Below are 27,052 nucleotides of genomic sequence, written 5' to 3'. Positions count from 1 at the left end.
TCCCAAAAAGATGGTGCAGGTGTTGAACAATGTTCCTTGAAGCCCCCTAGAAAAAACCCACGTGTTTCTTCGCACATTCCTATTCTAAGCTCTCGGAAGCTAGAGTTGTCCATCCGACTTCCAGAGCCCCAACTGTTCTGATACCTGGTTCAGGTAATAGACGACCAGGTTCAGGTAATAGACGACCAGGTTCTGCTGACGATCAATGGAATGACTTTGTTGACAGGGTTCATACTAGACATCCAGAGTTGACATGAGCTCAAGTTGAATCCACTCTAATCTCCATGTGTAGAAGGACCATTCATAGAAACATGTCATTCATTACTCCAACTGATGAAGAAACAGACCAAGAGTTTACCTCTTCGAATCCAGCCCAGACCGCTACTATAGGAGAAGCTCATGATACAACAATCATCTTGGATGATCCTCCAAAGTCTCCACATGGTGATGCTTTCCAGCCGTCCTCGGATGAAGAACATTCAACAGAGTTTATGTTCGACGATGATAGCGCTTCTGTTGGTGCTCTTCTCTCTTCTCCACTTTCAAGTCTCTGCAAAAACCATCTTCTTCAAAGCCAGTTTATGACTTCAGACTGTCGTCATCCTCCTCGGAACATGTCGACGAAGAAATTCATATTGATGACAAAGTCCAAGCAACTAAAGGAGATGAAACAGAAACAAACCCCCTCAACTAATCCCTCTCCTTCCGAACCACATGAAGACAAAGGTGGTGATGATGATAAGTATGAGAGTTCCACCTCGGACACCGGCTCATCAGATGAGAACATTGCTGATCCATTTGCCCTCCTGGAACTCCGAGACAATGTAGCAATTGTTGTCTCCAAGTGCGACTCCCTTGACAAAACCATGGCGCAACTAGACTCCAAGCTTGATCAGAAAGTCCCCAGCCTTGACTCAAAACTCGATGTCATTCTTAAATCTCTTTCCGGGATTAAACAAGTTGGCCCCTCGGAAGCTGAAAGAGCAGATCAACTTGATCAGCTCATCTCTCTCAGATTCAAGCACACCTTGGAAGAAGTAGAACAGAAGTATAACGACAACTTGGATCACCACATCTCCACCACCACTACCATGCTAAAGATCCATGATGACATGATCAGTGAAACTAATGAGTTGATCAAGCAAACTCATGTGCGTCATGAGAAACAAATCCAACGGTTGGAGAAGGAGATAAAGAAGAAGGACGAACTCAACTTGATTATGCAACAGGTTATGATCAAACTGTTCTGAGCTTGTTGGAACATCGTAGACGTTCCGACCAACAAGTTCGATGAAATACTCTAAATCTTGGACACTTTGTTTTATCATTTGAAAGCCCAAGACCCCACTGCTGAAGCATATGATGCTCTCTCTAAACAGATCGACATGAGTTTTCAGAGAGTATTCGAAAGATTATCTGAAGTCCAAGCAACTGCTAGGCAATATGGATAGGAAATAATAATAATAATAATAATAATAATAATAATAAAACACACACGAGACAGCTAGCAGCACCAATATTGACATTGTAATTGACATTGTAATAATGTGAAAGTGGAAGGAACTATGAAGGCTGCATCAACGGCATTCTTTCTCATTAAAGTTGGTAAAAATTATTTAAACGCCCCCTTATATTCAATAAACTTACATGAAAAACACCAATCAGTTTTTTATTCTGTAATTCTTTGTTATTTTTTATTGGAAAATTGGTATAAATTATATTATATCTCAGTATCTCACTTAATATATGTTTAGTTTACTTGGTAAACCTTACAATCGCATTATAATCATTGATCCTTTAAAATTAATCATTTATATTTTAATGAAAAATTGATTGCTCTTTTCCGGGTTCGTATACAATTTAAATGATTAATTACTAACTAGATATGAAAGAAAATAAATAAGTTTTCATATAAATTGGATAAGGTTGTTAAGATCGGGATCTTATGATCGTTTTTTGATTTGCAAGATCGTGATTGTAAGATCGAATCGGATCTTAAGATTGCACCAAAAGTATTTTAAAACATACAAAATACATATAAATTAATTAATTAACCATTCAGTTAACAATAAATATTTTAAAACATAAAAAATATATTTTTAAAACATTATTTAACGATAAACAATTCAGAAGGGTATTTAACATAATTAGTCCAAAAAATATTTGATTTTTTTATAAAAAAATATATTAATGATCCTACGATCTTATGATTTGATCCTACGATCGTCTACCAAAAAACAATCCAAGTAAGATTAGGATCGATTTATGTAGGTGAGATGTAGGTTCGTACGATCCTACCATATCAGAATCATGATTTTAATAACCATTAATTGCAATTCTTTTGTTCTTATATTTTTTTTATATGAAACTTGACAGAATAAAGTTTGACAAATGTTATAGGTTTCAAAATCCGAAATCAAATTACAAAATTGTGTGAACGGTAATGCAAATCTTTACCTTAATCTACCCTAATAAAAGAAAATAACATTGCCACATGTCATCACCTTATTCACAATGCCACATGGCATTTTTTCTATTTTTCAAATTACCTTTAATTCCACTTGTCAAATTCTAATTTTTTGTCTTTTAAATTAAAATCTGTTAAAAGAATACAGTATATGAAATCCGCTTAATTTAAAGAAAGTAAATACCTCCTTAAAATCTCACGTAATTTTTGCAGGGAAGGTATTAAATTCAAATAAACCTTCTTAATTATCGTAATCAAAATTCGGTCAATCACTTTAAAAATAACTCTAATTTGAAGAAACTTTACAAACATTGCTTCACTCACCTAACTTTTGCAAGGAATGTATCAAACTTTGATATCCTTTCCAAAAATCATTTTTATAAGTTACGTCCTATGTATAACTCACTTTTAATTCATCTGTTATCACCGTCTCTTGAAATATTGAGTTATAGCATCGTGTTCCAAAGTTTTGCATCACCACAGTGGAAAATCGTCATCTCAATCACAATCACAGAGTTCAATCCTTTCGGTAAGTTTATAAAAAACTACTTTCAAATTGTTTGTTTATCTTTTGTTTCTTTTTGTGTTTTTTTTAATGTGTGTGTTGTTTTTTAACATCAGTTTCTGCTTCTCAATTTGTATGCGGGTGTGTGCATGTTTAACTGTTTATGTTCCTAAATTAATGCAAGATAAAACATATTATTGTGACTTTTGACTTTTCATTCCATGTATCAAAATGTGGTAGATGGTCTGTAACTATCTAAGTATAAGTTTTGGAGCAACATTCAAACTGTAAAAAACTAAGATGAAAAAATATTTTTCATGTAGACTTTTGTTGACCTGGAGAGTTCGAATGAACTAAATTGCCACATGTAATCTATGATATGAATTTGTTAACATGCGAAAAATTATTAAATTTCGTTTTCAGATCGTCCTTATGTCAATAACACCTACATGGCCACAAAACATTATATTGAAGATGACATTGAGGAGATAACCACATTCAAAAAAAGGTTATGTGAAATTTCTACATGATTCTCATTACGTTTTAATGTTTTAATAATATAGAGTTATACCATCTAACATTAATTAACTTAATTAGTTTACAAGCAAAAAAAAGCTCTTTCACTTCTTCGGTTTCACGTAACTCGGGATCATCCATCATGTATTCACTACATGATGACTTTCTTCAAAAAAACTATTTTCACCAAATATCCGCTATTCACGAATTGGACGAGGTATATGAATTATCCTGTTTTTTATTTAGTTAATTCAATACTTTAATCTTTACTACACCTAAATACACCTACTATCATAGGGAGGTTGTGCAGTAATTCTTGGCACAATAAATATGTTTGAAGATAAACGGAATTGGTATTATAATGCTTGCAAAAATTGCAAGTCAAAGGTTGAAATAGTTAAGGTTCCAGATGAGACAGTCAGTGACTTAGACCATTTACAAGAGAAAGAGATTATGGTGTGTACGAATGAAAAGTGTAAGGACAAAGTTGTTACTGCTCAACCAAGATGTGTAATAAATATTAACTTAGTATATTTTCTTCATTATTAGTATATTTAATTTACAATTTTTAATTTTTTATGTGTTTTTTTAGTTTTATGATCAAAGTTCGAGTTCAAGGTTTAGTTGGTGTTGTCAGTCTTACGATCTTTGATCGTGAAGTCAGAAATATTCTGAAATTATCTGCTGCTGATTTATTATCAAAATATGAAAGGGTATATCTTTCTTATACGCAATACCATTTTGCTAAATACAACTTAACTTTCACACATTAATTTAATTGTTATTATCTATTAATATTTTTTTTGTAGTTCGGCAATACAAGTGAGTTTCCTATTGAGTTGAATGTCATGATCGACAAAAAATTGGCTTTCAAGATTGTTGTCAAAACATTTAATTTTTCAAGATTTGGTCGTTCTTACAACATTTCCAAAATAACGGATAATGTTGACATTATTTCTGCTTTGGAGAAGATTGAGAAAAAGAGTAGGATTGAACAGGTAAAAATACACCAACGTAATTAATTTAAAACAAACATATTTTGAAAATACTATTTTCTAGATTCCTTAACCCAACATACTATTTTATTTTATCCATAATTTTATAGGACATGGATACTGAATCTGTTAATATAATTGGCTCAGAATTTGCATCTCAAGAAACAGTTGGTTGTAAGGTAAACTACAACACAACATCATTTAATCTTATACATGTTATCCTTTATATTACTAAATCAACATTATTTCTTTTTTAATTTAAGGATGCTACTTCCCACACTGCTGATAATACTCCTATGTCGAATATTCCCTCTGGCATTTGTACAAGTCCATCATCAAGAACAGCCAACAACCTCAATTCACCACCTACAAGTGCCAAACATAAACTTGTAGATGTTTACGATCTTGATGATGACGTTTATGAATCAGCAACCAAACCTAATGCACCCCGTATTGGAGATGAAAAAGTTGGTGGAACAACAAAATTGTTGATTCCTAAAGTTGAAAAGTGATCCTGTTTATGAAGACAAAAACTTCAATCTTTCTTTGCTACTCTATGCTATTTTCTGAACCATTTTTTTTAATGTTTCCTTACTTTTACTGTGATTTTCTTTGGGATTTTAATATTTAGTGTTTGGTACACTATGGATATTCATTCGTGTTGGGTTTTACTTTTTCTTTTATTATAAGCAATTTGGATTTGATTCTTTATGCAATAATTGTATTGCACTTTATATTTGGACATTACATTCATATTTTCTTTGTATAAATATTCTTCATAACTCCATTGGTTTCATTACGCATAGCAGGTAAGAAAGTGAATACCTCCTTAAAATCTTGATAACTTCAGTGCTGTTATATGTGTTTTCCTATTTATTTAAAAGTGGTTATATTTTTTTGGTGTGATGGAATGGAAACAGGAAAAGGAATGGAATGGTCTATTATCACTATTATTTTGGCTTTTTTTAATGTTGATTGATTAAAGTGAAAAATACAAATACTTTTTTCTGTCCCCAACTCTTTATGATTTCTGTATGAGCAAGGGGCAAAAACGTCATTTTTACAAATCTGTTGGCTATTTAACACAAAATTGTTGATTCCTAAAGTTGAAAAGTGATCCTATTTATGAAGACAAAAACTTCAATCTTTCTTTGCTAATCTATGCTATTTTCCGAGCCATTTTTTTTAAATATTTCCTTTCTTTTACTGTGATTTTGTTTGGGATTTTAATATTTTGTGTTTGGTGCACTATGAATATTCATTCGTGTTAGGTTTTACTTTTTCTTTTATTATAAGCAATTTGGATTTGATTCTTTATGCAATAATTATATTGCACTTTATATTTGGACATTACATTCATATTTTCTTCATAATCGTCTTTTATATTTCAGTAAATCAAGGTATTTTTCTGTGTAGTCTCTTTCACATCCTGCAACAAAATTTAACCGGTCAACCAAATACAAAGAATTTTTAACTCTTATTATTGGATATATTTTTAAATCTTCACAAATTTCTTTCACAGTCTATGATTCTTATACATAACTTGACTTGATGTATAAGTAATTTTATGCTACATTCTAAAACTAATAATTTGCAGAGTCAATATTTGTTATTTATATCAAATACTAGGCTACAACTCGTGTTTTACGCGGTTTGACAACTTAAAATAGCAAAAGTATAACTTTTGTATAATGTTATAAATAACAAAAATATAGTCACCACTAAGGGCACTATAAGTGATAAAATAATAATTTTATAAATAACAAAAATATAGCCGTATGGTAAAAATTTTCAAAAATTTTAATTGTGATATGGTGCAACATACGGTTATTTTAAAAAGGAAGATATTTGTTTTCATGAATTTTAATTTTTCTATCTTTATATAATAGCTTAATTTATGGAATCCTTATTTACGTTTTTTTTTAAATTGATTTTAGAATGTAAGAAAATAGTGCCTAATATGCAGGAATTACTATTAGAATGACATAGATCATTTATAATCAGGAACAAATTTGGTCAATCCCTTTCAAAATCATGCTAACTTGGGAAACGTTTCAAAGATATGTTCATTGACAGCTAATATTTGGAATACTGTATAATTTCAAACCAAAGTTTGATATCCTTTCCAAAAATCATTTTTATAAGTTACATACTATGAATAACTCAATTCTAATTCATCTGTTATCACTGTTTCTTGAAATATTGAGTTTACAGCATCGTGTTCCAAAGTTTTGCATCATCACAGTGGAAAATCGTCCTTTCAATCACAATCACAGAGTTCAATCCTTCCGGTAAGTTTATAAAAAAAACTACTTTCAACTTGTTTGTTTATCTTTTGTTTCTTCTTGTGTTTTTTTTAATGTGTGTGTTGTTTTTTAACATCAGTTTCTGCTTCTCAAATGTGTATGCGTGTGTGTGCCTGCTTAACTGTTTATGTTCCTAAATCGATGCAAGATATAACATATGATTGTGACTTTTGACTTTTCATTCCATATATCAAAATGTGGTAGATGGTCTGTAACTTTATAAGTATAAGTTCTGGAGCAACATTCAAACTGTAAGAAACTAAGATGAAAAAGTATTTTTCATGTAGAGTATTGTTGACCTGAAGAGTCAGAATGAACTAAATTGTCTTTTTAAGCCCCTGTTTTCCATCATAAGTCCCTGCTTTCAACATTGGGATTCAAACTTGAAACCGTTTATGCATGTTTTTTTTCAACTGTGCTATTTTCTGTGTTTTCCTATTTATTTGAAAGTGGTTATATTTGTTTGGTGTGATGGAATGGAAACAGGAAAATGAATGAAATGGTCTGTTATAACTATTATTATTGTGGGTTTTTTTTTGTTTTAATGTAGATTAATTAAAGTGAAAATACAAATACTTTTTTCCGAAGAGAGATCTATTTACATTTGAAGTTTATATAAAATGGAATTTTCATTTTTTTTAATGTAGATTAATTAAAGTGAAAAATACAAATACTTTTTTCTGTCCCCAACTATTTATGATTTCTGTATGACCAAGGGGTAAAAACGTCATTTTTACAAATCAGTTCGCTATTTTACACATTTGGTGAAAAGTTGACATAAATGTCTATTTGCATAGCAGGTAAGAAGACAAAACAATCTTAAATAGTTGGGGAATGACCTTATATCCATTTTACTCATAAGTTTCTAACATCATTTTCACCTCCTCCTTTTTTTGGTTGTTAATCTTTTACTACATTCTTAAGGAAATTTACAATTTACAGTTTGTGTATTTATAGGCATTACTGCAGAACCGAATTTGGTTTTCTGTTTTTCTGTAAAAAAAAAATGAAAATTCCATTTTATATAAACTTCAAATGTAAATAGATCTCTCCTCGGAAACAATGATTACAATTCTTTCCCCTACAATATGGTGAGCCTGTTGACCTTCGTATGTTTTCATTACAGTTGTGGGATCTGTTGATGAACATGGTTTGTAGTAATCTTTATGATCCATCGTTATGCTTCTGAAAATTATGATGATTTATATTGACTCCATATTTGCAATAGAATAAAGTCCATTAAGAATATGCAAATTATAACTTGTTTGTAATAAGAAAAATTAAACACAATAATGTTTGTATAAGGGTATTTTTGTCATTTTCAATGAATCTTTCCGTATCTTTGTCTTATTAATCTCGTAACCTCTTGTGCTGAATCGTATATTAAACTAGGTCAAAAATCGACATTCTGGGAAGACATTTGAGGGCCTCATCTAAAAAACGGGTTTTCCTTCTCTTTTCATAGTAGATTATTTATAAAATCATTCTTTTATTTGTTATATCAATATGAATATAAATTTTTTTGATGTAAGTATTAATATATATGGTTATCTATAAGTTACGTATCTTTTAGAAATAATTTTTTTTTATAAAATTCTTATTTTAGTTGTCATGTTAATATACACTTATTTGTTGGAAGTATTGATTTTTATTAATGTAAAATATACAATACTTAAATATTACCAATTTTTAACTACTACATATTAATCGTATTAATGTCTCTGTTTTTGATGATTTTCAATTTTAAATTTTAATGGAATTATGGTCAATATACTTTTCATTACATACTTTTTTTTGTTCCTAAGCTACAAACACGATATGGAATCAAACGAACATAAAGAAAGGCGCAGATTTAGAAAAATATATTTGGATCAACGAAGATCCAATGTTATGTCCAACTTATCATTTGGTAATTCTTTATCTACATCTCAATTTACTTTCATTTTCAATAATGTTTTATATTTAACTTATCTTGAACAAATATTGTTTTATATCTTCTCATGTTTTATCTCATATAATCAAAGTATTTTCTAATTAACCATTGTTATTATTATATGTTCAATGTAGGTTATTCTCGGCAGCATTTACAATCTTCAAACAATTCTATACATATTCGCGATGACAGTGAAAATTTGAATCCAAATATATCATCCGCTTATCAACATACAAGTTTCCAGTCTACTTCAACTTTAAATATTAGAAATGCATTGTCTGATGCTGCTAGAGAGAACCGAAAACATAGAAAATTATATTTGGATAAGAAAAGATCCAATCAGATGTCCACATCGCCTAATGGTATATCGTTTTCTATCGGATAGACTAATTTTTTATTTTATACAATGTTTTTCATCTCACACAATCCTCTGAATCTTAAATATTATTATGTTTTACCTACACTCTTTGCTACATTGCAATTAATTAAACATTATTATTTTATAAATCCCTTATATATCATTTCTAATTATATCATTAAAATTATTTTTTATAGTTTTCTTATTATATGTTAACTTACAATTATTTGTATCTGCATTATAACTTACATATTTTATATTCTTTTACAGTGCTTTCTAATATAACTACCAACATTCAAACACCTTCATCAAGCAAGTTTGTCAATATTGTCGGTAACAATGAAAATGTCATCCCAACTTTGTCATGTGGATATCAGCAAACACGGGTTCAATCTATTTCGAATATTTATATCGACAGTCCATTGTTGAACAAGGCTAAAGATAAACGAAAAGAAAGGAGATTTTATTTGGATACAAGAAGATCCAATCACATGTCCACCGTACCAATCGGTATATGATATATATCATCCTACCTAATTAATTTTATCCATATAAACTTATTCTTAATCTTGTAAAAAGATACTATGTTATTATACCTGTTTCTTTGTTGTTCCCTACTTAATACATATTTATATCAACTTATCTTTTATTGATAGGTAATATTGGTCGTGATCAAGAATGTTTTCAATCTGCTTCTAATTTTACTACAAGAACTCCGTTGTCCAACATTTCAAATGGTACAAATACATTTATATTCAACTTAATGTTTGTTACTATATATGGTACACATAAAATAATATGTATTCATTTTTTTTATTTTTTATCTATTTACTTTATAAATTTAATTCTAATTGTCATACTTTTATTGTTAGTAAATGCACAATATTCTATATTGTCTGGTGACATGAGAGCTACGAATTCATCTTCAGTCACTCGATCTTCTTCCAGCAATTTATCATGCAGAAAACTAAATAAAAAAAGAAAGATTCCAAATATATCTCATATACCCATTTTGGACCTAACATCAGATGAAGATTTACGTGATCAACAGATCCATCAACAATTAATATCAGGTATTACAAAAGGAAAATAATAATTTTTTTTATAATCCCCTTGTATATTTAAATTATTACTCATTGCAACATTAAATTATTTCAAAGTTTTACAACTGTTTTTATTGAACAGATTACTTGGACCATGGTGACCAGACTTTTGTGTGTACGATATGTCATGCACAATTATGGACACATGAAGCTCTTAAAGGCAATACTTCTGGAAAGAAAACTTCTTATTCCATGTGTTGTGGTAACGGAAAAGTTGAGCTTCCTGAATTAAAAGAAGCTCCAACAAATTATCAAAATCTCTTTCGTAATGTTGATCTAAAAGGAAAAAATTTCATGAAGAATATTCGTCGATTCAATTCGATGTTTTCCTTTACTTCAATGGGTGGAAAATTTGATTCTTCCATTAATAGAGGCAATGCTCCATACGTTTTCAGACTTAGCGGTCAAAATTACCATTGCATGGGAAGTTTTCTACCTACAGATGGATCCAAACCAAAGTTTTCGCAACTATACATATATGATACTGAAAATGAAATAACAAATAGACAACATGCTTTCAGGTATAACTTTATTAATTTTTTTATAAACCATTGCTTTTATAAGTTTGATATAATTATTACTTGCTAAATTTTACATATAACCGTTGTTGTTAACAGTACACAGAACGAAGGGTGCACATCAACTTCTCATTCTCTTGATATTGAAATCATTAGCTTTTTGAAGGTCATGTTGGATTCAATCAATGAGCTGGTTAAGTGTTATAGAATGGCCAGAGACTGTTTTGATGAAAATCCTCATATAGATCTAAAGTTACGTCTTATAGGAAGAAGGAAACAAGATGGAAGGACATATAACTTACCTACTGCTTCTGAGGTTGCTGCTTTAATTGTTGGTGACATTGGTGATGCAATTGATAATAGAGATATCATCGTAACAACTAAATCAGGAAGTCTACAACGTATAAACGAATTACATCCGGCTTACCTTGGTCTTCAGTACCCACTACTATTTCCATATGGAGATGATGGATATAGAGTTGACATACCTCACAGAGATGTTGATCATTCAACTAATACCAAACGTCGTTTCTGTACAATGAGAGAATTCTTTGCTTATAGAATTCAAGACAGAGTTAATGTTTTTTCATTAATTCTTAATTCAAGAAGGCTTTTTCAACAGTTTCTGGTTGATGCTTATACGATGATTGAAACTGAGAGACTATATTACATACGCAACCAGCAAAAAGTTCTTATATGCGAATCTTATGAAACTTTAAAAAGCGTACAAAGTCATGGTAATACTGATATTTCCAACTTTGGAAAACGTGTTATCTTGCCTTCTTCTTTTACGGGTGGTGCACGCTACATGATGCAAAACTATTTAGATGCCATGTCGCTTTGTAAGTGGTTTGGATACCCAGATTTTTTCATAACCGTAACATGCAATCCAAAGTGGCCTGAAATTAAAAGGTTTCTTGCTGACACCACACTTAATCCCGAAGATAGGCCTGATATCATGTCTAGATTATTCAAAATTAAGTTGGATTCTTTGATTAAAGACTTAAAGAAGAAGAGGTTATTGGGTTCGGTCCAAGCAGGTACCATATATTACAATATAGTGTTATCAAAATGTTTTTTTATGTTTTTTATTATCTTATAATATTATATTTATTTAAATCTACAGTTGTTTATACGGTGGAGTTTCAAAAGCGTGGTCTGCCTCACGCACATATATGTTTATTCATGCACTTTGATTACAAACTCCCTACTGTTGAACATATTGATCGAGTTATTTCGGCTGAAATTCCAAACAAAGACGATGATCCAGAATTGTACTCACTTGTCAGTGAGTTCATGATGCATGGTCCATGTGGTTCTGATAATCCTAAATGCCCATGCATGAGTGAAAACAAGTGTTCAAAAAACTTCCCGAAGCCATTCTTGGAGAATACTTCCGTTGATTCAAATGGTTATCCTATATATAGGAGACGTAATGATGGATATTTTATAGAAAAGTCGGGTGTTAAGTTAGACAACAGAAGTGTTGTTCCATATCACAAAACCCTTTTGAAACGATATCAGGCTCACATTAATGTTGAGTGGTGCAATCAAGCGGCTTCCATCAAATATTTGTTTAAATATATTAACAAGGGTCCTGATCGGGCTACTGTTGAAGTTTCACAAAACAACAACGGAGGTGATAATGATGATGCTCCAGTTGATGAAATAAATGACTACTATGATTGTAGGTATTTGTCTGCATGTAAAGCTTCGTGGCGTATATATGGATTTGATGTTCATTACAGATATCCGTCAGTTGTAAGGCTTCCGTTCCATCTTCCTGGAAAATAAAATGTTGTATACGGAGAAGATGATGATATTGAAGATGTCCTCAACAAACAATCTGTTTCTTCTTCGATGTTCCTATCTTGGATGAGTTGTAATGAACATAATGAGGATGCACGAAAACTTTCTTATGTTGAGTTTCCTACAAAATTTGTATGGAAACAAGAAGATCGTTGTTGGGAGCCAAGAAAAAAAGGGTTTTCTATTGGGAGGATTCACACAGTTTCACCTAATCTCGGTGAAGCATATTTTTTGAGAATTCTTTTAAATAAAGTCAAAGGTCCGAAATCGTTTGCAGATATTCGTACGGTTAATGGACAAATATGTCCTACTTTTAGAGATGCATGTTATGCTCTTGGACTTTTAGAAGATGATAGAGAATATATTGATGTCATCGACGAAACAAGTCATTCAGGATCTGGTTATTATTTACGGTTTCTATTTGCAACTATGCTAAAGTCTAATAGTTTGTCTAAACCGTGTTATGTTTGGGAAAATACTTGGCAATACTTATCCGATGGAATTCTCTACAATCAACGAATAAGATTAAAGTCTCCAGGTATTATTATTTTTGTCATTCCTTACATTTTATACATTAATTATATATTTTTTAAATGCTAAATATATTATTATTTGAAATTTTGATGTTTTTTTATAAATATTTAAAAGTTTTTTTACACATTATTTTTATTACGTGATAATTGTCTATATTTATCTTTTAATAATTAACTCTGCAATTGTATAGGTTTATCCCTTAATGACGATCAGCTTAAAAACTTGACGCTATATGAGATTGAAAAAATTCTACTCCAAAACAGTTCAAGCCTTAAAGATTTTGTTGGGAAGCCTTACCCTGATCATGATTCGGTATCTTCTTCAAACAACCGTTTGATTACTGAGGAGTTAGATTTTGATATGAACAATCTACAAAAAGAATCTCATCAACTACTTGATTCATTAACAATTGAACAACGATCAATTTTTGATGAAATCATGACAGCTGTTAAACATAAAAAAGGAGGTGTGTTTTTTGTTTATGGCTATGGAGGTACCGGTAAAACTTTTCTTTGGAAGACTTTACCTGCATCTATAAGATCTAAAGGTGATATCGTTCTAAATGTTGCTTCAAGTGGTATTGCTTCATTGTTACTAACCGGAGGTAGAACAGCACACTCACGTTTTATAATTCCTCTCTTACTGAGGATTCCTTTTGTTCTTTTGCACCGGATAGTGATGTAGCCGAATTGTTAAAAAAACATCATTGATTATATGGGACGAGGCACCTATGATTCATAAGCATGCATTTGAAGCCTTGGATCGTTCTTTGAAAGATATATTGAGTTGTGATTTTCGTGGAAACTCAAAATTGCCATTTGGAGGAAAAACAATTGTCTTTGGAGGCGATTTTAGACAAATTCTACCGGTTGTTCCTAATGGAAGCAGGCAAGACATTGTGAATGCTTCTTTAAGTTCCTCTTATATTTGGTCAAGTTGCAAAGTCTTAACATTAACAAAAAACATGAGGTTAAGTGTTCTCGCATCTGATATTCAAGAAACGGCGACTTTTGCAAAATGGATTTTGTATATAGGAGAAGGAAAAGTTGGTGGTTTGAATGATGGTGATGCAATTATTGATATTCCCACTGATCTTCTCATTGTTGATTCAGTTGATCCTATTGGTTCATTAATTGGATTTGTCTATCCTTCTATTGTTGAAAATGCAAAGAATCCGGTTTATTTTCAAGAAAGAGCAATCATTGCACCGAAAAATGAAGTCGTTCAAGAGATTAATGAGCGTTTGTTAAAATTATTTCTAGGAGATCCACAGGAGTATTTAAGTTCAGATAGTCTTTCTCATGCTGATTTTTTTCATGATGAAGTTGATGAAACTTTATATTCTCCTGATGTTCTAAATGGTCTTAGACCTTCAGGTATGCCAATTCATAAGTTGGTTTTAAAAGTCGGTGTTCCGGTTATGTTACTAAGGAATATTGATCAAAAATGTGGATTGTGCAATGGCACGAGGTTACGGGTTATTGCATTGGGTAACATGTTATAGAAGCCGAAATAATATCTGGAAGTAATATCGGAAACCGTACGTTTATTCCAAGAATGTCTTTGACGCCTTCGGATAAAAGGATTCCTTTCATATTTCAAAGACGACAATTTCCACTGACCGTATGTTTTGCAATGACAATAAATAAAAGTCAATGACAGTCACTATCGAGGGTGGGGTTGTTTTTGAGACAACCAGTATTCACTCATGGCAGTTGTATGTTGCATTGTCGAGAGTTAAAAGTAAAGTTAAATTAAAGATATTAATTTTAGATAAATATGGTAAACTTACGAACACGACATCTAATGTTGTATTCAAGGAAGTCTTTGGAAATTTGTAATTCATAAACATAAGTGTCAATATTTTAATAGTTGTTTTTATTATTATACATTAACTTACTTATTCATCATTTTGTTTTTTTAAATATAGCAAGTTTTAATTAATTCATGTTTAATGTTTACATCATTATTGTTGTCATCATTTTACAAATATGTTCCATTTTATTAGGGTAGATATATTGAGATAGTTACTTTATTCATTATAGATTTTTGTATTTATGTAAAATTATTAATAAAAAACATGTAATTCTTAACAATTTATGTTAATTTTTTAATAAAACCCGTGTAATACACGGGTCTCACACCTAGTTAGTTGTAATATATGACTTTGTAACTATAATGAACAGGTTAATATTATTTGACTTTTTGATATTGAACTTTTATTTGGTAATATAAATCTTTCTTTTGTATATTAATTTTTCACCTTGTTTAGATAAATAAACCGCTAAATACACATATTATTATAACTGATATCATCTCTCGAACCTTATAAATTAAAAATGAAAATATGTGAAGCTTTACCTAACCCTAGTTGCTAAACTTTCATTTTCATGTAAGTAATTCATATTTAAATACATGTCTCTAACATGCTTCTTCCAGCTTTAGTCTCGTCATCAAAAAATAGTATAAAATAAATAAAATAATGAAAGTTGAATGCATGTCAACCTTCTAAAAGTCAACAAGCTAAGGCCTCTCAAACACTATATTGATATAACCCGATCGACCCCCACTACAATATCAAATACAAAGAAGTATGTATTTATGCAAGAACTCCATGGAAATCAAGCTTTGAAGCTTTCCGTCTTCATTTAGTCAAAGGTAACACACATAGCACCTTTCGATATGCATTGTTGATTTGTATATGTTTTTGAAATAAAGACATTTGATCAATTTTGTGCATCATGCATTTCGTTGCATGTTATAATGTTTTCTTGTATAGTTTTATAGCATTACACATAGATCTTTGATAGATTTTTCATGTGGTTCAAACGCAAACAGGTGAAATTCCCCCTCTCTCTCTCTAAAAACACAAGATTTTACAGAGAGAGAGAATGTACGCAGCAAATCACTGGGGTGGATCACTGGAAATAGCAAATGAAAATGATCATGAAGATCAAAACAGAAGAAACAAGAACATGGAGGACATGGACAAAGCATCGTTGTATAATACTCAAAGCCAATACAGTGGAACTCTAGATGAGACTCAACAGAGTTGGCTTCTGGATCCAAATGATGCTTCCAGGAAGAAGAACAAGACCAGGTATGTGGATCTAGGCTGCATCGTCGTCAAACGGAAAGCCTTGAAATGGACCCTCATCGCCGTCTTCGTTGCTTTTCTGGTGATCGGACTTCCGATTATAATAACAAAGTCGCTGCCGAAGCATAAATCACGGCCTCCACCCCCGGATCAGTACGCGGAGGCTTTGAATAAGGCTCTCCTCTTCTTCAACGCGCAGAAATGTACGATTTTTTAACCCTAACCATTTTTCAACTCTTTGACTATTCAATCTGCTTGAATCGTATGCAACAGCAATACCTTAATAAAATTAAAATGTAAAACAAAAATATAAGATATTATTTTACAATAATATATTTTTATTTAAAAAAATGTATTTTGAATCCGTCATGGATAAATTGTGGCGATATTTTGATATGTTTTCTTGATTAAATACAGGAAATATTATTCAAAAATAACTCTAATCAAGTATATATGTAATTAACAGAAAGTCACATATGACTATATTTAATATTGCTCGTTTAAAATATATTAAATATTTATATTTATTAAATAATAAATAAACTTTTATTCATCAAACTTAAATTGATATGTTTACTCAAATAAATCAAACAAATTGGAATAAAATACTTCCAAAAAATAAAGCTATCAAAAAAAATTAGTTTTTTTTACTAATTAGCAAAACAATTTCACTTATTGTTTTGAAATTCTTTAAAGCCTTTTATATTTATTGATTTTTATATAAATTAAAGTAAATATATAGTTGTACATCCTGTTTAATGAAATTCAGCTATTTTCTGAAGAATGTTTCGATAAGAATACAGAAAGTTTTCATTGTTAATTATGAGTTTTATTTTTTTCATTGAAGAAGATGGATCACAATTATAAATTTAAGATCCAGAAAAACTTAAATATTCGAAGTCAACCCGACAACTAATAAGAAAATACTATTAAAATATGTTGTAGCCGGGAAGTTGCCAAAGAACAACGGGATCAAGTGGAGAGGGAATTCCGGCCTTAAGGACGGAAGCGATGCAACGGATGTGAAGGGAGGTTTAGTAGGAGGCTACTACGACGCCGGAGACAACACCAAGTTCAATTTCCCGATGTCATTCGCCATGACAATGTTAAGCTGGAGTGTAATCGAATACGAACACAAGTACAAATTCGTCAAGGAATACGATCATGCTCGAGACCTCATCAAATGGGGAACCGATTACTTGCTGCGTACATTCAACTCATCGTCTTCCAAAATCGATCACATTTATGGTCAGGTCGGAGGATCTCAAAACGGTTCAGCAACACCAGATGATCACAATTGTTGGCAAAGACCCGAAGACATGGATTACAAGCGGCCAAACCAACTGATCACCGCCGGAGCAGATCTCGCCGGGGAAATGGCAGCTGCATTAGCATCTGCCTCCATCGTCTTTAGAAACGACATCGCCTACTCCAAGAAGCTTGTGAAAGGTGCCGCTACAGTATGGACCTTTGCAAGAGATTCAGGGAAGCGTAGCAGATACTGTAGAGGCAATCTTTTCATAGAACCCTACTACAACTCAACAGGGTACTATGATGAATACATGTGGGGTGGTGCATGGATGTATTATGCCACTGGTAATATCAGTTACTTATCGTTAGCTACAAATGAAGGAATTCCGAGACATGCAAAGGCGTTAATGGATATACCAAGTCAACGGGTTCTTAGTTGGGATAACAAGTCGCCGGCGGCGATGCTATTGCTAACAAGGATTCGATTGTTCCTGAATCCTGGGTACCCTTATGAGTCAATGTTAAGTAGCTATCATAACGCCACATCGCTTACTATGTGTTCGTACCTTCATCAGTATCAATACTTCAATTGGACTAAAGGTATGATCAATAGATTATTGTTGTATAGGATTAATTAACTCTGTGTTTGATCTTAAATGCCAAAGAAGATTGAAGGAAGATGAAATTAATATCCATGACTATGCAGGGGGATTGATTCAACTCAGCCGTGGACAAGCACAGAATCTACAATATGTCGTGAATGCAGTCTTTTTGGCTTCAGTTTATGCAGATTATTTGGATGCTTCGGATCTCCCGGGTTGGAAATGTGGGTCAGCGTTTATCCCCTTGGATAAGCTTCGTGAATTTGCCACTTCTCAGGTTCAAACTCAAACTTCATCCTTTCAATGTTTTCTTTTCGTCTTATATGTCAACTTATTAGTTATTAATTAATTATGGTTGCAGATGGACTACATTTTGGGGAAAAACCCGATGAATATGAGCTACGTGGTGGGTTATGGGAAGAAATATCCAACACACGTTCATCATCGAGGTGCATCCATACCAGATAACAACGTCAGATATTCATGTAAAGGTGGGTTTCAATGGCTGTCTTCTGGTAAAGCTAATCCAAACATTATCACCGGCGCCATGGTTGGAGGTCCGGACCGGTTTGACAAGTACAGAGATGTGCGTCGGAATTACAGCTACACGGAACCCACTTTAGCCGGAAATGCAGGCCTGGTTGCTGCATTGGTTTCACTCACGGCAACCGGAGGCAATGGAATTGATAAGAACTCCATATTTACCGCAATTCCACCGCTTTACCCTACCGCCCCACCACCACCGCCGCCATGGAAACCATGAGAGACTTTGTAATTATACTCAATAATTGAATTAAATTTAGTTAATTTGATATGTTAGTTCATAATTTTCAGTAAAATACTTATTTTTCTTTCCACAACTACATTTTACATACTAAAATCTAATAAGCATCTCAATTGCGTAACTTTAACTTGATTGCCCGTGTGTTACTATACGTTTATTAGTCTTATATTTTCGTAATGTTATATTATTCAGATTATTTATATAATTTCGCTATTACTCGGGGTCTATGAGTGCAACTTTGTCTTTCAAGCGTGCGTACAAGCTGAGTATGCCTCGCGTACTCAGCTGATGGGCTTCGGACTTTTGGGCTCTCGGTCTTTGGCCATGTTTGGACTTAGGTGATTAGGGCCTTGTTGGGCCATCAGATTTTAATTTGGCTGATGTTTTATTTTGGGTTCACATGGACGAAGGCCCACAAAAGGACTTGGGCCCAATTTGGGAAATTGGGCCATAATTGGGCTTTGGGGTGACCATTTTGGTATTGGGCCTTCTTGTGTAGTTGGTTTGGGCCTTGGTCTTGGACCAAGCTAGGTAAAGGGTAAAATTGTCTTTTTACCCTAATTTAGACTAATGGTTATGGATTGGAATCTGATAATTAATTGGATGATATTAGTATTGATAGCGCGGGGATTTGTCGGACCAGCAGCCAGAGATTTATCAGTGTGATTCAGCAGTTCGAGGTGAGTTTCCTCACTGGGTTTAGTGGGTCTAAGGCACCAATGTCGGCCCAAGATAGATTATGTTAGGATGCTAGATGTCTTTGTGACTCTTGCATGGGTATGTGCTTGTATGCTTACGGGGCGGGCCCCGATGATTATTATGTATGCTATTATCTGGTTATGCTTATATGATTTGTATGTTGGGTGGGGCCCGTTAGACGAGTTAGGGTGAGGCCCGTTATACTCAGTGGGCGGGACCCGTTATGTGAGTTAGGGTGAGGCCCGTTACACTCAGGGAGCGGGGCCCGTTATGCGAGTTAGGGCGGGGCCTATTATATGTTTGACATGTGTGGTATGTGGTATTTGGGGAAATTTATTAAGTTTTGTGCTTACGGTTTTCAGTTTATGTTTCAGGTACTTCCAGTGCAAAAAGGAAGAGCTCGGGGTGATTGTAGTGCACACACGATATTATTCCGCATATTTTTTATTACTCTGATGTTTTGATGACATAGATGATAAATTTGATAAAGTTCTTATATATAAAGCTGCAAAAAATCGTCTACCAAATTTATCGTAGGGACCATACATAATACTATTATCTCTTTTAGGACCTTTCTCGGCCAAAAGTTTAATCTCCTTGTAATTAAGTTTTTCCCATCTTCTTGGATCACATATATCAACAAGCTCTTTAACGGGCTCTTGCTCTTCAGCCTCTTCTACTTCTACATGCTCTTGCTTTTCAACATGTTTTTCAACCAGTTGTCTATGGATAAACTTATCTAGAGAACCGACGTCAGCCTTTCTCTTTTCTTCATCTAGTTTTCTCCTTTTACATTTTTTTCTACCGGATGGTTGTTTAGACTTCATCACTACAAATTCATTAGTTTCAACTTTCAACATTCAAGTAATTTCAATCACGATAATTTGAAATTTTGATAATCAGATAACCTGATTTTTGATAAACAATTATACAATTAACATAATCTAGTAATCTGATTTTAGTTTCTGATAATCTATTATAATCCGATGCAACATTCAATCAGATTTTAGAATTTCAACATTAACGATAATTTGATAAAGTGGTATTGATTCTTTAAATACTCTAATTTCTGAATTCTGATAAACAATATACAATAAACATAATCTCATAATTTTATTTAAGTTTCTAATAATCTATTTCAGAATCATTCATTCAACATTCTATAAACTGGTTGAATCAGATTTCAGAATAACATTAAGATTCCAGTCATTAACTAATAACTATAATACTAATCTGATATAGTGATAAACTATTAAACTGATTTCTATGAATCTAATCAACTAAACTGATAATCTATTATTCTATTCATTCAAGTATTCAGTTGGCAATTATAAACTGATAATCCTCAATTCCTCATAATCTATTACCTGATTAGCAGGAGTGCACTGCATTCAGTCGAGTAAATCTGTAAATGAGTAATCAAACCTTACTGAGTTGTTATCGCCAAGTTGTTGTTGTCTCGCTGATTGTTTTTTTTTTTTAACGTGATCGCTTCTGGCTTCTACTGCAATTTGATGTTGCCTTGTGTCTTCTCTCGTACGTGACTGATTCTGGACTGCTTTATATTTGGATTGGGCTGAAACTGAACATACTATTAAAAAAAATGGGCCCTATGGCCCTGTTCCAATGCCCACTTTACCCTTGCTCTAGATCGGGCCTGGGGCTTCCAATTAATCAATTATCTTAACCCATTTGATAAAGTTTCCACATGCACACAATAATACAAAGCATCACACTTATCCTTCATCACTTTTTTAGACCATCCTTCAAATCTTCGATGGCAAGCTCTTGAAAGTTAAAACGATATCCTTTATCCCTCGTACCTTCTAAATCTTGTAGATGATTAGGAATGAAAACGCTATGGTAGATGATATCCACTACAAAGTCACCTTTGATGTTACTTTAAAACATCATTTTTGTTAAATTAAGATGATTAGAAGCTTTCAAGAACCTTTTCACCAAAAGTTATTCAATTGCACACATTTACTTGAACACACTAAGAAATTGAGGCTTCACATGAACATTACAGAGAAAAGAGAAGGGGATTTTGGTTGGGGTATGACTATAAAAAAATAACCTACTCTTAGGTATATCCTCATACAAAACAACCCAAAAACGACATCATTTAATCTACTCAGCCGTTCAGAAAAAAGTGAGATTCATTTTCCACGTCTGGACCACATGGCAACTTGCAACCGGGAAATTGAATGGAACCTACTTTAGTTGTTGAATTGTGACAATTTTAGGACGTTAGGGTTTACATTGGCCCAATTTCATAATGAGTGGCCCAATAGAGACAACGACGCTTTCATGGCTAATTTTATCATTAATCATTTTATTAATTAGTGGCTCTATACGGTAGTCACCATGTTTGGAAACATCAATGACCACTGAGTTTGGAATCATCAATGACCACAATCCAATTTAGTGATCAGAACTAGTAACTAGTAATTGACCACTGAGTTTGGAATCGTCATGAAAAAATGACCACTGAGTTTGGAATCGTCATGAAAAAATGACCACTGAGTTTGGAATCGTCATGAAAAAATGACAGACGAAAAACTCTAATAACAAAATTATGCATTTGGTTAAGCTTCTCTTGTATAAATTTTAAATATTGTACGCCCATTAATTATAAATTTTATATGTTAAACAAAAAATTTATTAACGACTTTATTCTATGAAACTTTAAACATCTTTATTAGTTGTAAAAATTAAAAGAGCAACCACTTAACCACAATTACCAGTTATATGCTTGAATACGTAATGGGAGATGGATGGACGGAGGTACGTCACAGGAAAGCGCCGGCGAATTATCGAACTGGTCCGGATGAAGTCAGTTTTTTCGTATCAAACATACCCACAGGAGCCACCAAAGAGGAGTTCAGGAAGATTTTTAATCCATTTGGTGAGCTAACAGACATCTACTTTGGGGGAAGGAAAGGGAAGAACGGAAAAAATTTTGGATTCATTCGTTTCAATGGAGTCGGTGAGAAGAAAATACTAGAGGCAAGTTTGAATGGTACGTTCTGCAGAAATAACAAGTTAGAGATCAACATTGCAAAACACGAAAGGAAGGTGAAAAAGCCATTCATCAAAAAAAGAACCAACTGCCACACTACGACTCCATTTCCAGTAAGTGGAGGTTTCGTTGGGAGAAGATCTTATGCAGAAGTCACTGGTGGGGGACCAGCAGTGCCCCAGTACCAAACTCCAACCAATGTGCCTGTTCGTTTACAAATAGATGACAAAACGATGAGGATGATTTGTGGGAGAACCCTTTGTGGTAAGGTGAAAACATTGGATCACATGGGGCATCTACCTGCGTTGATATCCATTCACAGTGGGGTTGGGGCAAATGTTAAGTATGCTGGTGGAATGAAGGCCTTTCTAGAGTTTGATTCATCGGCCTTTGCTAAGAACTTTATGGAGAATGAAAATAACTGGAATGACATATTCGAATATTTAAAACCCGGTGTCGATGTAGAGTACAGTTTTAAGCAAGTTGCTACTGTAAGGATCGTAGGGCTCCCTATTCCATTATGGTGTGAGGCCAACTTCTCTGCTATAGTTCGGAAGTTTGGGGAAATTATCGTCCCCTTTGATCATATTGAAGACAGAATAGATCTCTCGGTGGTGAAAGTCGGAATCCTTACAGGTATGAAGAAGAAAATTAATGATGAAATCAGAGTGGAAGTCGAGGGGAAAATCCTTGATGTTGGGGTGGTAGAGTATGAAGATGAACCATGGTTTCCCTTCAAGTTTGAAGACGATGAGCAACCGTATGAATCAGCATCGGAATGTGATATATCCGAGGTTGAACCGGACGAAGATGATAGAATCTCGGGTGAGGATGAGGAAGGCGTATCAGATACCTGGATAGACGATGTAGAAGATGGAGAAATAATTGGTGATGAGATAGGCAACGGTGTCGGAGACGACGTTTTTTCCGGTGACAATGGCACAAAGGAGATCAGTGCAGCTCGAAGGTCGCCGTCGGTCTTGGAACCACAACAGATACGCGCATGCCCTGTGAGTGGGGAAGTGGAATCGTCTCATGGGGAAACATATGAACCAATTATGATGGTTGACTCATATGCAACACGTGATGGAACTGCTAATGAACCTGGGCGGGTCTTGGATGCCCCACTTAAAGCATTTGGACCTAATTCGGAACAGCCGCTGATGGGCTTCACAAAGCCCACGTCCTTCCCCTCAAATCTTGCGCAATCGGGGTGTTTTGGGCCGTTTCCATTCAAAGCAACCAATTACCCTGTCACTGAACAAATACCCACGACACAATCAGATCAATTGGAGCGTTCATAAAAAAAAAGGCGTCGATCTCTTGGAAAATTGCCGGCAAATGTTGGTTCAGAGCTCCCGATTAAAAACCTGTTCGGTGGGGGAGAAGAAAGTTGCTCAGATGCCGGTCCCCATCGGCCAGCCTTGGTACACACATCCTCTCCCAAACCGTGTGGCGCCAACATCAAGAGAACGATCAGTGAAATTGAGGCCACAGCAGAAATTGGAGGCATGATTGGCTTTGAAATAGATGCGAATAACAAGTTGTTGAGGGAAATCCTTGGTGTAACCGGCGAGACTGATGTGCCACAATGATTTTGTTATCAATCAATATCAGGAGAATTGGCGAAAGGTATAAGGTGGATTAGGTTCGGAGACTGAAATTGAAGCACAAGGTATCATTTTTAGCAATTCAAGAGACCCAATTAATGGAGGCAGAGAATATCGACGTGAGGGGGTGCTGGGGTGCAGACAACTTTGATTCGAGCAAAGTTAACTCATCAGGAAGGTCAGGAGGTCTTTTGAACGTATGGGATACCGGCTTGTTCAACTCCAGCAGGGTTATCTCGACCAGACATTTCCTAATAAATATAGGTAACTGGAATGGCATATCTGAGCAACTGATCTTTGCTAATGTTTATGGACCCCAATCGAGTTCAGATAAAGCATCGCTTTGGAAGAAGTTATTGGAGATCAAAAACTCAATATCAGGTATTTGGATCATAATGGGGGATTTCAATGCAGTTAGAAGAAAATAGGAGAGATTCAATTCAACCTTTTGTGTTAAAACTGCCAGTGATTTTAATAACTTCATACATGAGGCTGGTCTCATTGATATGAAAATGGGCGGTCACCGATTTACTTGCTTCCGTAATTCTGATCTTAAACTAAGCAAGCTTGATCGATTTCTGGTATGTCCCACACTTCTTAACATCTTCCCTCAAGCTTCAGTGACTGCTCTTCCTAGAGAGATCTCAGATCACTGCCCTATCCTCCTGTCCACTTCATGCAAAGATTTCGGCTCGGCCCATTCAGGTTCTTCAACTCCTGGATGCTTAGGGATGGTTTTGAAAAGGCCTTCATATCCAGCTGGAATAGCTTTGTTGGATATGGTACTCCTGATATGTACCTTGCGGCCAAGCTCAGGCATATAAAGAAAGATTTGAAAATTTGGCGAGCCACGGAACATCCTAGAGAGGAAGCTGAACTGTTAAAACTTAAAATTTTGGTTCAACAACTTGATATTGTTGCTGAATCAAGGTTGTTGACTGATCAGGAACTTGTGGACAGGATCACGGGGTATAAGTCAATCCTGGAGTTGGAAAAAATTCGAAGCAGAGATCTTAGACAGAAATCTAGGATCAAGTGGGCGGTAGAGTGGGATGAAAACACAAGTTTTTTTCACGGATACATTAATAAAAATAATCGGAAAAACCAGATTGACGGCCTTTTGATAAATGGTGAATGGTGTACGGATCTGACCATCCTTAAACAGGAGATATACTCCTTCTTTGCAGGAAAATTCAAAGAAAATTGGCATGTTCGACCAAAATTTAGGAGCCGACACTTCAAGAAAATTACTCTTGTTGATTCGGAAGCTTTAGAAGCACCTATATCACTTCAGGAAATTAAGAATGCGGTTTGGGCATGTGGCAATGAAAAGGCCCCTGGGCCGGACGGCTTTACATTTAAATTCATCAAGAAGTACTGGGATGTCCTACTTGGTGACATTGCTGCGGTTGTCAAATTCTTTGAAGCATACGGAAAAATTGACTCTTCTTGTAACTCCTCCTTCATCTCATTAGTTCCGAAGCGAAAGGATCCCCTCTTGATTAGTGATTATAGACCTATAAGTCTCATTGGATGCATTTATAAAATCATCTCCAAGATTCTCTCGCTTAGAATGAAGAAAGTGATGGGGCATTGTATCGATGAGGTGTAATCCGCTTATGTGGAGGGTAGAAACATACTTGACGGGCCACTGGTGGTTAACGAGATCAGCTCATGGGCAAAAAAGACTAAAAGGAAAATTCTCCTATTCAAGGTGGACTTTGAGAAGGCCTTTGATTCCATAAACTGGGACTTTCTTGACTCGAACCTGATGCATATGGGGTTTGGGAATAAAATGAGAATGTGGCTAACAGGATGTCTTAATTCTGCAAGATCCTCTGTCCTACTCAACAGAAACCCGACAGAGGAATTCCCGATATCCAAAGGAGTTAGGCAGGGCGACCCGCTTTCCCCATTTATGTTCATAGCAGCCATGGAGGGACTTAGTGTTGCGATGCAATCTGCATGTGAACTAGGTATCTTCCATGGAGTCAAACTACCAAATGGAGGCCCCTTGATCTCACACCTACTATATGCAGATGATGCATTATTTATTGGGGAATGGTCAAAGGAAAACGTTAATAACCTTGCTAGAATCCTACACTGCTTTCACGCTGCATCTGGGATGAAAGTGAATTTCAACAAATCCAAAGTCTTTGGAGTAGGTGTGGAAATGCATGAAGTCTCTAGCTGGGCCAGTACTCTTGGATGTGAACCTTCCTCTCTCCCTTTCACATACCTTGGAGTGCCGGTTGGAGCCAACATGAACTTAAAGAAGAACTGGAAACCAATCATTGAAAGATTTCAAGCCAAACTCTCAAAATGGAAGTCTAAAACCCTCTCCTTTGGTGGTAGACTGACACTTATCCAATCGGTCCTTGGCAACCTCCCAACATATTTCCTGTCACTGTTTGTTGCTCCGGACGGTGTAATCCAAACTATTGAGAAAATGAGGAATAGGTTCCTATGGGGTGCATCAGAAGAAAAAAAGAAAATTCATTGGATCTCTTGGGAAAAGGTAGTTGCTCCCAAGGAATCGGGTGGTCTGGGTGTCGGTACAATAAAAGCCCTTAATATCTCCCTAATAATGAAATGGTGGTGGAAGCTGAGAACCGAACCTCATCATCTTTGGTCAGAAGTCATATTAAGTCTACATAATCTCAAGTCGAAACCTGATGATGTTTACTCAAAGAGATCATTAACAGGTGTGTGGAATAATATTGCTAGAATAAGAACCGATCTTGAAAAAAAAGACATATTACATCGGTGCTTTCCAAAAATCCTACAATTAACGGAGGAGGTTGGAGGTGTGGACTTACCCCGAGTGGAATATACACTGTTTGTGCTCTCAGACATAGATGGGATTACCGTCCCCAGCTCACCGAGGGTAACATCATCTAAGTAATCCCATTAAAAGTCAATCGTTTTATTTGGCGGGCAAAT

The 27,052-nt window shown here is 34.4% G+C and overlaps 1 protein-coding gene and 1 pseudogene across 1 annotated transcript; both read left to right on the top strand.

The window, feature by feature from the left end:
• Nucleotides 1–311: 311 nt before the first annotated feature.
• Nucleotides 312–14,885, top strand: LOC145163523 (uncharacterized; annotated as a pseudogene).
• A 684-nt stretch (nt 14,886–15,569) lies between these two features.
• On the top strand, nt 15,570–18,854 carry LOC145165709 (endoglucanase 12-like). Its single transcript, XM_079084525.1, has 5 exons — nt 15,570–15,702; nt 15,883–16,344; nt 17,087–17,992; nt 18,099–18,271; nt 18,356–18,854. The coding sequence occupies exons 2-5, from the start codon at nt 15,936–15,938 to the stop codon at nt 18,755–18,757; spliced, it is 1,890 nt and encodes a 629-aa protein (XP_078940651.1). The 5' UTR covers nt 15,570–15,702; nt 15,883–15,935; the 3' UTR covers nt 18,758–18,854.
• The last annotated feature ends 8,198 nt before the right edge of the window (nt 18,855–27,052 follow it).

The sequence above is a fragment of the Lactuca virosa genome, chromosome 3, assembly GCF_052849685.1.
Source record: "Lactuca virosa cultivar CGN04683 chromosome 3, Lactuca_virosa_CGN04683_v6, whole genome shotgun sequence".
NCBI classification, from domain to species: Eukaryota; Viridiplantae; Streptophyta; class Magnoliopsida; order Asterales; family Asteraceae; genus Lactuca; species Lactuca virosa.
Note: the sequence above shows the minus strand (reverse complement) of the source record. Positions and strands in the feature narration are given on the sequence as shown.

Coding starts and splice junctions, on each gene's coding strand:
- LOC145165709 (XM_079084525.1), top strand. CDS start 15,936: ATGTACGCAGCAAATCACTGGGGTGGATCACTGGAAATAGCAAATGAA. Junction 17,993..18,098: donor ATACTTCAATTGGACTAAAG/GTATGATCAATA, acceptor ATGACTATGCAG/GGGGATTGATTCAACTCAGC. Junction 18,272..18,355: donor GTGAATTTGCCACTTCTCAG/GTTCAAACTCAA, acceptor TTATGGTTGCAG/ATGGACTACATTTTGGGGAA.